Source organism: Trypanosoma rangeli (genome assembly GCF_003719475.1).
Source record: "Trypanosoma rangeli strain AM80 chromosome Unknown Tra_15.4_contig_00082, whole genome shotgun sequence".
In the NCBI taxonomy this organism is placed as follows: Eukaryota; Euglenozoa; class Kinetoplastea; order Trypanosomatida; family Trypanosomatidae; genus Trypanosoma; species Trypanosoma rangeli.
This window is the reverse complement of record NW_021705826.1, coordinates 17,186-31,355: the sequence shown is the minus strand read 5'-3', so window position 1 is coordinate 31,355 and position 14,170 is coordinate 17,186. Positions and strand designations below refer to the sequence as shown.

Here is a 14,170-nt window from a genome sequence, read left to right as displayed (position 1 = left end):
AAAGAGTTGCGGGCAATGCAAGGTACGCTTTCCAAAGAACAGTTGGCCGACTTTGCCCAGCAGGCGGTTACCAGCCTGCGACGGTTGATAAAGCCTAGTCTCGACCCCATCACGGTGGCGCAGCAGGAGCTCATCTCCACCTCCAAATCAATAGAGGAGTCGTGGCGGAAAAAACGAATTGTCTCAGACACAACGTTATTAGACATGTGGGCGGCAGAGTTTCAGGGAGAGCTGATTGCTCAGTTGGAGCAATACACGACGGGCAACGCCTGCAACGAAGGAAACGATCATGTGGCAGGCAATGACGGTGCTCCAAATCACGCATTAGTAGAGTCTTCATTAGATAAGAAGAATGTGATACGGAAGTTCATTGGAGAATCTTCCATGCTAACTTGCATGGAGGCGCTGAAAATTCTTATTCGGACCAACGGGGACAATTCATCTGAGCTTATTATTCGGTTTAAGTTAGTAACTTACATGACAAAGTACTTGATGCAGGTTCCTATGAGTAAACGGACGCGAGACACGCTTGCCTCCGTCTTGTTGGAGATCGCTGGATACAACTCCCAGCTTCTTGAGGAAGCTCTTGCTGAAAGCCAGAAACTTTTGCTGTTTCCTGAGGATGCCAAAATCGAATCTGTGGTGACTCCACAACAGGTACAGCTGGCATGCTTACTTGCGGCTGCGTTTCGTCGGGCAGACGTGCACAAAGTCCCTACCGATAGCGCCCGTCTTAGGTGCGGACGCGACGGCTTTTTATCCGGACTGATTCGCACGTGTTTAGTAGTTGCTAGGGGAACCGCCGGCGGGGTGGGCGGCGGGATACAGTTCACCGCATTGGTGACGTACTTTGGTTTAGTAAGCGGCATGGTGCGTGGGTGTGCAGCCAACAAGGAGTTGTGTATGGGGAAGCACCGCGACGAGCTTGTGACACTGTGGGTTACTGCGGCCTCAAACGTGTCAAGGGTTGAAGTGTCACTACCCGTCCCTACGAACGTTCCTGGAAAAGACGCCACGCTTGTCGTGGAGGGGGCTCAAGCCTGGGCCTCGGAGCTCATTGAATTTCTGGTGGAGGTAGCAACGAGTGACAGCTTCTCGCTGCGGCGCCAGGCACTAAACGGTGATGCCATGCACAAGGTTGGGGGTCGAAATATGTTGAATAACACTGGCTTCCCACCGCTGTCGCCGTCATCGTTGTCTTCCCCGGGCGTCAGCCGTGCGGCTAGAAGCTATGAGTTTTTATCCGCCCACTGGGACACCCTCTTGGCCGGAGGATCAGCCTACGTGTGGCGCCTGGCATCCCTGTTGTTTAACTGCGTTTTGTCTGGGGAGGGGTGCAGTTTTATTGCCGAGGCGCTTCTCTGCATGGATGCACAGAGCACCACCTCAGACGTCATTTACCGCAGCGTTATTGCCACACTCATGCTACTCTGTGTGGCAACACCGAGAAATGCCGAAGTACTTGCAGATAGCCCAATCATCGAGGCACTTATTGCACGTATCACGTGCTCGCAGCCCAGCGTCTTTTCCCATGAGGTGATGATTCTTGGAAGGCCCTGTTCTCCACACCACGCCTTAAATGCGTATACAGTTCAAACCACAGTGGCCTTAATGAGCCTCTTGTCATCGTTGTACGTCTCTGAAACGATGCTGCCAAAGCTATTGTACGTCGTGGAGGAGATGTGCGTTCGACAGACCTCCTCAATTGATGCCGACATTGTTGGTTCCCTGTTACATGTTTTTACCTGTGCGGGGCTTCCTCGCGGCGTCCTATTTTTTCCCGGTAGTGGCAGTGTGGTTTGTATGGTGGACCGGTTCCCCACCACCCGTTTCAACGGCTACAGCTTCGCTGCATGGATACATCCAAAATGCGTTTGGCTGGAAGGGAGCCATCTATTTTCCTTCACGGACGGCGCATCCGGGAGCTCCGTGACGTTGATGATCATGGCAGACGGTTGTTCCTGCAGTCTGATGATGCGCACACGGCATTCCACTGAAGTGACGCTGTCTAGCATTCCCGACACCTCATTTCCGGCAGATGCCTGGACACACGTGGCGTTCACCCACAACATGGCGGGGTTCTCGCTTTTTATTGATGGACGGCGGACTGAGAACAGCTTGTCCATTTCGTTCCCTAAGAGCCCCTCAAAAAAAGATCGACTGCAGTTTGCGTTTGGGGGTTACCGTGACGAGTCATCCTTTTTTGGTTTTATTGCGAGCATTGAACTGTTTGATGGGACTCTTTCAGAGAGAGAGTTGCAGCGCATATACCAGGCAGGCCCACGTCCCGCACGGGAGCTCCCCATCTCGTGTCACCCATTCCTGAGTGTGGAGAGCCAAATAGTTTCAGGCACAAACGACTTTAGCGTTGGCGTGACGGGAACTTTGGCGGGGAGGAACGAGGGGGTGTCGGTGCATAGCGTCGTGGCATGCAGCCCCTTGGACATGCACAGAATGTTTTTGTGTGAAAATGTGGTGAACTGGGCGCTGCGGACCCTCACGGTGGCCAAAAAATGTTCCACAAGTTTTGGCACGGTTGCCAAGCTGTGTGTACAGTTTATCTGCACTGCGATGAAGCTAACAACGACGGAGAAGGAGCTGAATTGCATGGTGGTTGATGGTGCGATTGTGCGGTTGCGAGAGCAAATGCACACATGGGAAAACATCCCCATTGAGGTCCCGGCCATTTTGATCTCCAGCACAATTCCACGTGGGGGTGGCAAGGTGATGCGGACTCACCACACCACACAAGACATGCTGTCACTGCTACTTGACGTCGTTAATCGGGAGGGTCTCCATCCTACAGCTATTATGTGCATCTTGCGCGAGCTGAGCGACGCCTTGTTGCTTCCGGAGAATGTTGCCATCTTTCGGGCGGTGCCTGGACGATTTGAGCGGATCTTAGCGCTAAGTATGCGGCTTCCCCCGGAGTGCGTAGAGTGCGTTATTGCTCTTGTGGAGCGGCTATGCAAAGAGCCACGCGAAATGGAGCAAACGCTATTGTTTCTCCTCTCCACCTCAGCTTCTAGAACGGCGGATTTTGTGAAGGCGGAGATGCTGCGCATGTTGTTTGACATCGCCCTCACCAACACCGCCATGTGTGACCTTATTTGGGGTGCCTTTGGTAACACCGGCGTCTCCTTCCTTATTAGGCTTGTCGGTGGTAAAAATCACAGCGATGAGGCGGTGCGTATCTTTGCCCTACGCATCATATCTCTTATACACCATACCAACAAAAAGTTTCGTGAACATTTCATGAAATCCCATGGCTATGAGGTGCTTGGAGCGGTAATGACAGGTCCTGCGTCTTCTGCGGTTCCCATCGGCATAGCAAGTTTTAATTGTCTTTTTCAGATGGCCTTTGATGCCTTCCAGCCGACCATGGAGGGGGATGCGGTGATGTTGCATCTGCAGCAGGCTGGCTCATCGAAGCCAAGGCGACGTTCCACAAAGCAGCCAGAACATAGTCATTATCCCACGGTAACTGCTGGTCAAACACAGACTCTACAAGGTTATATGCCTGGCTTAGTGTCACCGGAGTTGCGCGTGACACGACGGGAGTATAGCTTTGATGTCTCTCACGAGCTTACATACGGAAATGATACACGGACTCTTCTTGATGACACTCATCGATGCCCGCGATCCAGGGGAAACACTCACGTTACCCTTCAGGTGCCACAGGCGATTCAGACACTCTTGACGTTGCTGGCGCGTTTGCTGTGTGGCGTTGGCGCAAGCTCCTTAACGGTTGGTTCCACCACGGAAGTTTCTCATCCCTCTTCTGAAGGTAACTCCGAGTCAAATACCGCAGCGCATGAGGACCGAGGGGCCAACAACACGGCAGACAGCGCGAGTAGAGTCTCCATTTTCTCTCCCATGCAGGAAGAATCCACAGAGAGCATTACACTTCGTGTTCTTGCGCATCTAGAGAAAATTGTTGATCGCACTGAAAACGGTGAAATGCTGCTTCCATTCCCTTGGTTGCTGTGGTTGTGGGGTGCGGTGAGGCCCGTGATTAACCCCGCGAGCAGCAGTGGCAACGACATGATATCCAAGCCTGCAAAGAAGCACGCGGCTGCAGTGCAGCAGCGAGTACGGAACATAGTACGCAATCTGGCCATTTTGGACCTGAGCCGCAACAGCAAGGCAGGAATCGTGCGTACGCTTCGACAAGCGGGGCTTTCTTCCTTTTTTACCCGTCTTGTGCTGGAGGAAATCGTCTCTCACTTCACGAAAAGTCGGTGTGAGATACCAGACCGAGGCGAGGCAGCCAACATCATCAAGAATTTGGACTACCTCTTTCACGGCATCGAGGAGGTGTTATGCCCACTCCCACTGGGGTTGGGGTTGGAGATCGTGAATGCCATCAGCGCCATCGCCGTCAACAACAACGCCTGGGTTCGCACAAAGATGAAACATTCAAGTCGTCTTTTTGAAACGCGGAAGACTCTCAGCTTTGCGCTCCTGGCATCGACCAAGAAGTTTTCCAAGCTGGAGTCTGCTACGCTGACGCAGCTGTTGGGGGCGAATGGGCACGAACCTAACACGATACGGGTGTTGTTGCGTCGATTGATAACTGCAGCCTCCAACTGCGACGCGGACGAGGTCGAAGTTTTGATTGTCTTGATACGCCAGTTAATGAACAGCGAGATGAATCAATTCCAAATTATTATTGCCATCATTGGCGTGGACTACCGTAGTTTTGCGGAGCTATTATGTGGAATTGCAAGTGGCAAAAACGCCTCCATGTCTTCTTCCCAGGATCGTGGTGTGCAAGGCTCTAACTTGTCTTTTGTCCGCGCCGAAGGGATTCCCGTTGAGGTGCCTGCGTCGGACGTTATCCATTGGCGCCTGGAGAACAAGGCTCAATGGGAGATTATCAAACAGCGCGTGTGTGCAGCTACCAACGGCATAATTACTGTGCGTGGCAAGGGCGGATCCGAAGATCTGGTGGTGAGTCCGTCATCCAAGACGAGGCGGGCAGAAGAGCGCCGGCAGAGTATTCAAAACAAAGTTTCCGCCGAGGTAGAACGCATCACCCGGGAAGTAGATTGCCACCTGAATGTGCAAGGCGGCAACGACATTTTCTCTACTTCCAACAACGGTTTTACGAAGTCGACACTGTTTTCAGATTCAACAGGATTAGAAATTCAAGGAGTTTTACCCTTGTGACGTGAGCAGGTGCGGTTGTGAGAAGAAAGCGTGCAAACCTCAACAAGACGGAAAGGAGCTTCCGAACCCATGACAGGTGCTGATAATTTTTTTTCTTCTGTTCCTTCTCTTACTGTTTTTGGTTTGAGGGGGCGTGGGAGAGGGAGGGTGCGGCCCAACATGAGGCTGGCAAAAACATCTCAAATGGGTATAGTCTTTCAGATTTGGCATTACGTGTCTCTCATTGCAACTCATGTGCCTTGAAAACCCGCCCCGCCCAATCCCTCAGCTGCCCTGCGCGCAGGCAGGGTTCCGGGTGTTTTTTTTTTTTTGTGTTTGGAAGCTCCACTTTTCATGACCGACTCTCTTTGGAGTGGGTCGTCAACAGTCCTCTTGGGCTTTTCCCTGCTGTTGGATGGACGTGGACGGAGAGGAGACTTTTTCGGCCACAAAGGCAACGCAGGGGAGCATACATTCTTTTTTTTTCCCCCCTTTTTACTTCCTTCTGGTGTGGCGGTAAACGGTAAGACGTGGATCGTTCCTTTTTTTTGTTTTTGTTTTAAAGAATAAACTACAATAGCAGGTACATTTTAGCTGTTTTTTTTTTTATGTATTGTTTCTTCATGTGCACGCGCGCATGAATGACCGCAGCAAGTTTATTTACACATATTTAACCCCACCCCTTACTTGGGATACTTGAAAATGCGTCTGGATGTTGTATCCATGTGAAAAATGGGTGTAAGGCATTTTTTTGTTTTAAACTGTATGTGCACATATATATATATATATATATATATATATAATGAGTGTATGTTATTTCCTCTTGTGTTTGTCCGTCTTGTTTATTGTTTGTTGTTTTGTTTGCATTGGGCTGAGTTTCTTCCTGGCCGTGGGAGTGGGGCGCGGAGGGCGGGGGAGAGGGTGGGGAAGCACCAACACACAAGAGAGAGGAAAACAAAAACATGCCGTTTGTACTTCAAGAAAAAGAATTGCTTCCCATCTTTGGTGCCGGCGCGGCGGCTCTGATGCTTGTGTTCTTCATTCAAGTTGTTGTCGCCGTGGTGTACCGCGTCGGGGCAAAGATTCACTGCATCCAATGGCATTACCTGGGCTGTCTGTGTTTTCCCGTCTTTTGGATGGTCTCCTTGCGTACGGGGCTGACTTTCTATATTACCACCGTGGCTCTGGGGCTTGCCATGGTTAGTGGCGCCACTTCATGGAAGAATGGCCTTGTGCCATTTTTGCTGTCTTTTGTTCTTATCGGCGTGTGTGTGCCGCAATTGAGTCACAACGTGCACCTGGAGATCCCAGTTGACACCATGACGTGGGTGTCTCGGTACTACGGACTGGTGGCTGTGTGGCCGTCCCACAGAGCCGTTGGCCCTCGTCACCTCTTTGTGGTGTATGATGGTGTGACACTGGTGCAACTGCCGTGTAAAATGCAGATGACACACCTAGCTGCCCACGAGGACAGTGGTGGCTCGGAAGTCTTTACACGATCCTTGGTTTCGCTTGCAGACCATACACGCATTTACGCCTTGGAAGGCTGTACAAAGGCTGCTTCTAGAGATAGACGGACAATGCATCGTATCACCTTGTTGGGGGCGAATGCTCGGATGGAAGACATCACAATCCGCTGCAAACTACCAGCACCTAACAAAACTCACACCGATGACTCTAATGTTCGTTGCTTAAGCTTAACATCGGATGTGCTTCTTGTAAATGTACAAGTTGAACTGTACGACGGCAATGGGCATCTTACCTCTTCACAAAGTATCCGTCGTGCAGAAGGCTGTGTGGATGCTCTAGAGCAGTTACACCAGCTTAATGAGTTTGTGTCCAGTGATACCGGATCCCTCGTAGTGTGCTTCCCCAGGCTGGGAGGACACGCAATGTTGCGGCTACTGGAGGATCGTGGTGTTGCTCCACCCGCTCTGAAGGAGCAGGTGCCGTATTCTATTCGATGGCTTTGGCATATGCCCCGGGTTCTCCAGAGCACGCAGGAGCAGGTGACATATGTTGTGGAACGTGTCTTGCTTGCCGGTACGTCAGTGGCGACGGCTAAGCTTTTTGAGTGGGCTGTTGCTGCCCGAGGTGCGTTTTTATGTGTAGTAAAAAAAACAATTCCCTACGCTATTGTCGGGCTAGAGAATGTGGAGGTAGTGATAATGGGCGTTTACTGTTCCGCGACAAGAAACGCCCAACTCTTTTTTTGCAATGTGTCTAGCCATCAATACGCCGATGATCAAAGATATGTGTTGGGCGTCCAAATTGGAAACATCTCTTGCGAGGCCTTTCGCTGGGCGTCAGATAAACTGGATTTTGTGCCGGGTCTTTGGGGGGCATACAACTGGGCCCTAAAGGCAGAGTGGAAGCTCACAGTGTTGTGCGTAAAGAGTCTGGGGGCGGGTGTGATGTTGTTCCACAGGGCGCTTGCTCTGCCTGTTTGTCGCGCCATGAATCTTGCGGCGCGTTCCTTTGCTACCCGGCTTCGTCACCTGGCTCCGTCACTCGCAGAGTTTTTCGGCCTCTCAGCTCTCAGGGGTTTCCTTGGTAGCTCCGCCATATTTCTTTGGCGTGCGGAACTTTATTTGCTTGTGCTGGAGTGGAAGTTAATATGCCAAGCGCTTTATTGTCTTTTAACTTGGTTTACCATGCCGTTGGGGCCTGGGTTCAATTTGGCCTGTGGAATATTTGGTTGGGTGCAGTACACCTGGGGGCTTTACACCACCACTACACTCTCTGCCCACGTCTTTGTTGCATTGCTTCAGACACTCTTCACTTTGGTCGCCCTGCAGAATGAACTACGCAACATTACCATGCGTGAATGTGAGCGGTGTCCTGCCTTTCTGCGACGGTATGCAGGCGGGGAGTTTGTCATGATGTTGTGGGCCTTCGCAAGGGTGCACTCGATGATCACAATCAGCTACGTTGGAGTGCATTTCATGCAGCTGTGCATGCTTCTTGGGCTGTCCGCGCTGCCCTTCTTCGCCAAGGTGTACAACTTGGCTCTGTATGTGGGATTTCCATGCGTGTCCTCGCACTTGTGTCTGATGTTCTTTACGAAAGATCCGGGGCGACGAGGCGTGGTATTTCTTTCGGCTGTCAAAGGGCTGTTGGTCATCGTGGTTGATCGCACCATCGGCAATCTTGTTGCACACATCCTGCGGGAGGTCTTTTTTTTAGCCGCCGGTGCGCTACTCCTCGCTGGCGTTTACTTTGCGTGGCAGTGGGGATTACACATCCGTGTAGCGGAAGTTTACCGGCGTCTGCAGTCCGATGACGTGGCTGCCCGGCAGCGGGCCGGTGTGGTCGAGGAGGCACCGGAAGCGGAGGAACCTCATGCATCAAAAACAACCTGATTCTTCACCGGCCAACGATTGGCGAAGTTTTCCTTTTTCCTTTTTGGAAAGGAGAGAAAAGAACGAAACAGGGGTAATTCTGAGGATCTCTTAATGAGGATGAGGTGTGAGGCAGTGACTGGAGATGAAACATAGTGACGAATGGCTGCGTGAGAAGAGGGGGAGTTGGGGCGGGAAACTTTGGGTGAGTGCGCTTTTTGTTTTTGTTTTTGTTTTGCTCCGTGAGGGGCGTGGTCACCCTTCTCTCGGCTCCTCGTCCTTCGCTGTCGTTTGCTTCTCGTCTTCACCTTCCGGGCAGTGATGTCTCCACCGTGGCTGGCACACAGGCGCGTAGCCGTGTATATGTTGTTTTCCACTTTTTTATTCTCTTTGCGTCTTTTCCTTTTTCTGCGTATGGGCGGGTGCGCTTCTCTCCCATTTCTCAACGCCTGCTGGGGTTGTCGTCCGCCGCCTCCTTTCGGTTCCTGCAGGGACGCTGTCGCAGCTGCATTCCCCCTGCGCCCTCAAACTGTGAGGAGGGGAGAATAAAATAAATAGGAAGAGAACGAAGCAGGAAGACGGGGCGGTAGGAGGAAACACGGGCCAGCGAGAAGGCAGGGAAGAGGACCGGCGGCGCAAACCACGGAGACGAAGGGCGATTAGGGCGAGGAAGAGGAGAGAGAGGGATTTAACCACACCACACCACACCACACCACCCACACACACACACACAACACACACACACACACACACACACACGCACACAGGCCCACCAACACGCACATGAACTCGGCTGCATCAGAACTTCCACCCATACTCGTTGCTGCGGTGCGATCCGGGTTCGACGCATTCGTCCAGTTGCAGAGGGTTCGCTTTAGCAAGTGCAACGAGGACCTTGCCAAGTCGCTCGCGGGGGGATTTGGGATTTCTGGGCCTGCCACCACCACCGCCGCTGTAAGCACCGTCAATAACAACAGCAGCAATAATAGAAGCACAGCGGCCTTCCCACAGACATTAAGTGAGTGGTCCGATTTGCTTCTGTCGCGGCTGAAGGCGATTGAGGATCTGGCAGTTGTGGACCCGACGGCGGAGGTGGTGTGGGAGCTTGTCTCTGTCGTGCTTGCCATCCTGGAGAACGGCGGCGACGATGGAGTTAACGCGAGTGAGCCATACCTGGCGTGGTACCGCAGTCGGTTTGTGTCTGTGGACGCCATTCACCGGCTGCAAAGCACATTGGATGAGGTGCCACCGCAAGCAGCGCTTTCGCCCGAGGAGGAGGAGGATCTTTTTGAGGGTATTCTTGGACCCTACATGATCTCCATTCAGCGTGCCTTCCTTGCTGGCCTGTATCCTGCCGCTGCAGCCCTCATTAGCTCGCTCGTAGACTACCTTCGGGCGCGTGTTGTAGACCCCTTTAATGCTGAAGAGGAGAGTACTTTGGCCGACGTGATTCGTCTCTTCTTGGAGACACCAAAAAGCAGCACAGAGCATAGAGGGTGGATGGAGGCAGCCAACCTTCTTGTCGTGGATTGTAAGCGTATCTTGATGCCCTCAACTGAGGCATCTAATTTGATTCTGCAGGCGGCGCAACAACTAAAGTCTTTATGCCTGGATCTCCTTTTAATGGTAAGCGGTGATGCAGCTCTGATTCTGGAAACATGCCATCTGCTAGAGCTAGATGTTATGGATTACGTTGCCGCGGTGTGCGCCGTTTGCAAGCCGTACATGACTCTTCGTCAGTTGCACCACTTGTTTCAAAATTCATGGGAGTCGTGGAAAGGCGCTGTAGAGGGGCCGTGGTACGTTGGCGTCGTTGAGCGAATATTGGCTAGCCGGTGCATGGCAGACGTAGCTTGCGCCATGGATCTTGTTGGAGAGGCTGTTCGTTGCAATGCGTACTTGCCAACCTCGCCAAACGAAAACAGCAACATTGCTTCTTCACAACTTGTTAACAGTCTGGAGGCGGGTGACGAGTCGTCAGGGGTGGGAAGCACGACGGAGGTAACTGTCGACCCAAAATTACTCCGACGCTTTGCCTTGCTTTTCATGGCTGCCCATGTGGCTGACATTTGTGCGCCCCCGCTTGGCGCCCCCGTAGATCAAATACATGTGACTTTTATTCGTAACAGACTTGTGGAAGACTTTGTTGCCGAATTTCGACACCACCCACTGCTCTGGCGTACAGCAGCCATGTATGTGGTGTATTCGCCGCTAATGAACCCTGCCATTTTGTACGGCATTGTGACAGAACGGGCGGCAAGTGCCGTGAGTGATCGCTACACATTTTTGACTCTTCATACTTTCATTTGCTCGGCTTGGGAGGAATCCAGTGACTTTCAGGTGGCACTGCGCCGCCTGCTGCACGACAAGTACGTATTGAGCGAGACCTTAAATAAGTGGATTGCCTCCATCGACTACTACCGACGCAAGGCGGTTGAAGTACTGCATGATAATATCATTGAGGAGCGAATGGCGTGCGGTGACACGGCACCTGCTGTGTGGTTGGCGGTGGAGTGTCAGCGATCGAAACCACTGCAAATACGCTTTGAACACATCTTGCGGTCCTCGGAGGCGCTTGAGAGTGAGGAGGTCTATCGTGTCGGGCAGGCAGTCAACAACAACTTTATTTCAGTCGACACCAGCTCCAGTCTGCGCATGCTGCAGGTCCTGCGTGTCTGTGCAGCCATGTCGGAGTACCGCAGGGCCATCGGCAGCCTACAGGTGCTTGACAATCAAATTGATTCCGTGCCCGACACAGACACCGTCTGCTGGGTGCTGCGCACAGCGGAGAGGGCGCTTCGGTGCATTGTGCCGTTCAGGGTGCACCCCGTCACTGTGTTCACACTGGTGACGCAGATGGTAGATGTTGCGCTCCGTCTTCCGGCAGGCCAACAGCCGAGCCAGTTCGTCCCGCTTCTCTCTCATGCACTGGAGATGGTGCTGACGTGCCACTCAGCCGATCGACCCAAGCACACGGCCCACGCAGCCGTGATTCGGGAGAAGGTCATGCAGCTGTTGTAGGCTGACGGAGGGCGGATTTCAATTGGGGAAATAAAGAAAAGAAGGCCAGCAAGGCAAAGTGAAGCAAATCAAACAAACTGTGCTGTGCACGCTGTCGGGTGGCCTTGACAAGAAAACTCTACGACTTTGCTCATCCCATCGCCGCTGACGTATCTGTTTGCGCATTTGCGTGCGTGGTGCGAGCGAGTGTATTCGTGCGAAGGGAGAGATAGTGGGTGGGGGAAGGAAGACATGGGTTGTGCGTTTGTCTCGAGGCGAGCGAGAGAGAGGAAGTGAAAGGAAGTGAGGGCCAAGTGAAGGACAGAGGCGGACTAATATATATATATATATATATATATATATATGTATATGAAGAAAGAAAAGAAAAAACTTGCCTTAAGGGAGTGATAGAAGAAATTAACACGGCTTTGCTGAAGGAAGCAGCTGGCATGGCATGGTGACACAGCAACGGCTCACCCGGAGAGATACGGGGGAGGGGAGATGGGGGTGAGCGGAGAAATGAGTCTCCACGTCATTGCTGCTGCTGCTGCTGATGTGTTTCTTATTTTATTTTTATGCTTCGTCTTCCTCATTTTTTGTTAGGGATAAGATCGCTGCGCGTCCGCAGGCTCCGGTTTTTCAGTATTAGTTTTTTCTTCACCGGCGTCAGTAAAGGGCCGAGAGCGTTGCCGTAGCAAGGAAGAGAAAGAGCTTCCACACAACCTCTGCGTGAGCCCGTAAAACAATTCAGAGAAGTACCCGTTTTCTGGCTGACCAAATGCGGGATCGCCGTGCGGAGCTGCGGTTTCACCCCGCCATGCTGGCCACGCTGGTGGTGCTGGTCATGGTTGCTTTTGCGCTGGGCTACCGCCACGGTGTCACGACGTGGGAGAAGGATTTTGTGGCCAACTACGAGAAGAGTCGGGGGCATGAGCGACACGTCGCCGACATGCTGCAGATCTGTGGCAACGAGATTTTTGCACTTAGTGCCAACGTGTCGTCGAACAACGGAACCCTCGATGACGTGCAGAACGAGAATGCAGGGATTGAGGAGGAGATGAGGAAGCTGTCACAGGAGTTCAAGGTGGCTACAGATGCGGTGGATAAGTGTCAGGCTGAGATCGCCATCATAAGCGAAGGAGAGGCCAAGCAGGGTGGGGTCCCCAACGTGGAGGTGACGGCAGCCGAAAACGAGCTGCGTCGCCTGAGTGAGCTGCTGGGCAACCTGACAGAGGGCGAGGGAATGCACAGGGTACACATCCATCGGTCACTGGCCTCTATACGGAAGGTGTACAAACTCCTCTGCGGCAACTTTCCAGGATGCACAGTGCTTTCGGATGAATTCCTCCTTCTTCGATGGAAGGAGGATCTCCACAATTCCTTGCAACGATGGATGTTGATGGAGGCAGAACGCATGCAGAGAATGGGGTGGAGGTATAACAAGGAGGACCCGGGGGACAAGGGAGCCATTTACTTCGCGGAAGGGGAAGAGAGGAAGACCCTTACATTTTTTGGCCGCACCGGCCGTCCCGCACTGTTGTTTGGTCAGGATAAGGAGCTTCAAGTTGTGGTAGCCACCGCATTGGAGCGTGTGCTTCTTCTGCAGCAGTTTGCCTTTTGCGCCTACCGCAATAATAACCCCAACATTACTTTTCCCTCGATCTTTCAATGGAGCGTGAGCTCTGAAAGCACCACTGCCGCTCTGCACGATTTGGTGGAAACGCCACTGGTCATTTTCTGTATGGACTGCGCTGAGGTGAAAAATACGAGCGAATTTGTGCGATCGTGCCTACAGGACTCAGGGGGCAACAATGGATACGGCGAGCGCGACTACTGGGCGGTGCGGTCCATGCTGCTTCCACATCCCGGTGTAGTTCAAGATGCAAAGAACTTCTACACAGCACACACACTGACAGCACGAAAGGTGCTGGCGGTTTTGGCACACAATCCGGTGGAGGACTGTCTTGCACTTCTCGGTGAGCCACGCGGGAATCACTTTCTGTACCTTGTCGCCAATTTTCCAGAGGAGCGGAAACGGTTTGAGAGTCATGTGAGTAACAACACCTTACATCAGTGTTCCCCCACGGCGGCACAGCTGGTACAGCGTATCACACAAGTCATAGAAGAGGAGAAGCTGAGTGACGCGACTCCGGGCTTTGACACCATCTACGTGAGCGCGTCAAGTGAGATGCGGAAGGAGCTAAAACGGCTCGAGAAGAAACCCGCGTGGTGGAGTATGACGTTGTTCCGCCAGGATGAAGTTTCCAGCGCCCACGAGGAGCTAGTGGAGCTGACGGTTGTTAGCAGAGCAGGTGCGCTGCTTGTGAGTCCGTTTCTCGCGTCCAGCCGGTACGTCGTGGAGAGTTTTCTGCTTTCACATGGACTGCAACCGATGAGTCGCGTGTGGTTCTTTTGACATAGGTGCTTCTGGATTATGCATGTTTACCTGCGGTCCTCATGGGATCAGTGATCCAGTTGCATATGCATCTATCTATGTTTCTGCGTCGTAGGGTCACTCTCCTCTGTGGGTGAATGTGTGTGGGGAGAGGGAGTGAAGCAGTCTGCAATGAATAAATAAATAAATAATGAATGCCAGCTCATCTTTTCTTTACGGCAAACTGCCTCTGTTCTTTTTTTTTTTGCTTTTTATACAGTTTTCTAAGTAAAGTAAGAGGGTC

General features: G+C 52.3%; 4 protein-coding genes across 4 annotated transcripts, besides 6 other annotated features; all 4 read left to right on the top strand.

The window, feature by feature from the left end:
• Window positions 1–15: 15 nt before the first annotated feature.
• Window positions 16–5,172, top strand: TraAM80_03235 (putative chaperone DNAJ protein; the record flags this gene model as incomplete). Its single annotated transcript, XM_029380212.1, has 1 exon — window positions 16–5,172. The coding sequence occupies one exon, from the start codon at window positions 16–18 to the stop codon at window positions 5,170–5,172; it is 5,157 nt and encodes a 1,718-aa protein (XP_029239941.1).
• A 752-nt stretch (window positions 5,173–5,924) lies between these two features.
• Window positions 5,925–5,953: a microsatellite.
• A 5-nt stretch (window positions 5,954–5,958) lies between these two features.
• Window positions 5,959–6,015: a sequence feature (A-rich).
• Window positions 6,016–6,113: 98 nt separating this feature from the next.
• On the top strand, window positions 6,114–8,513 carry TraAM80_03234 (uncharacterized protein; the record flags this gene model as incomplete). Its single annotated transcript, XM_029380211.1, has 1 exon — window positions 6,114–8,513. The coding sequence occupies one exon, from the start codon at window positions 6,114–6,116 to the stop codon at window positions 8,511–8,513; it is 2,400 nt and encodes a 799-aa protein (XP_029239940.1).
• A 672-nt stretch (window positions 8,514–9,185) lies between these two features.
• Window positions 9,186–9,258: a microsatellite.
• A 17-nt stretch (window positions 9,259–9,275) lies between these two features.
• On the top strand, window positions 9,276–11,513 carry TraAM80_03233 (uncharacterized protein; the record flags this gene model as incomplete). The annotated part of the gene is made up of 1 exon (XM_029380210.1): window positions 9,276–11,513. The coding sequence occupies one exon, from the start codon at window positions 9,276–9,278 to the stop codon at window positions 11,511–11,513; it is 2,238 nt and encodes a 745-aa protein (XP_029239939.1).
• A 314-nt stretch (window positions 11,514–11,827) lies between these two features.
• Window positions 11,828–11,863: a microsatellite.
• A 165-nt stretch (window positions 11,864–12,028) lies between these two features.
• Window positions 12,029–12,048: a microsatellite.
• Window positions 12,049–12,270: 222 nt separating this feature from the next.
• TraAM80_03232 (uncharacterized protein) lies at window positions 12,271–13,908 on the top strand (the record flags this gene model as incomplete). Its single annotated transcript, XM_029380209.1, has 1 exon — window positions 12,271–13,908. One exon carries the CDS (start codon window positions 12,271–12,273, stop codon window positions 13,906–13,908), a length of 1,638 nt encoding a protein of 545 aa, XP_029239938.1.
• Window positions 13,909–14,057: 149 nt separating this feature from the next.
• Window positions 14,058–14,084: a microsatellite.
• Between the last annotated feature and the right edge of the window lie 86 nt (window positions 14,085–14,170).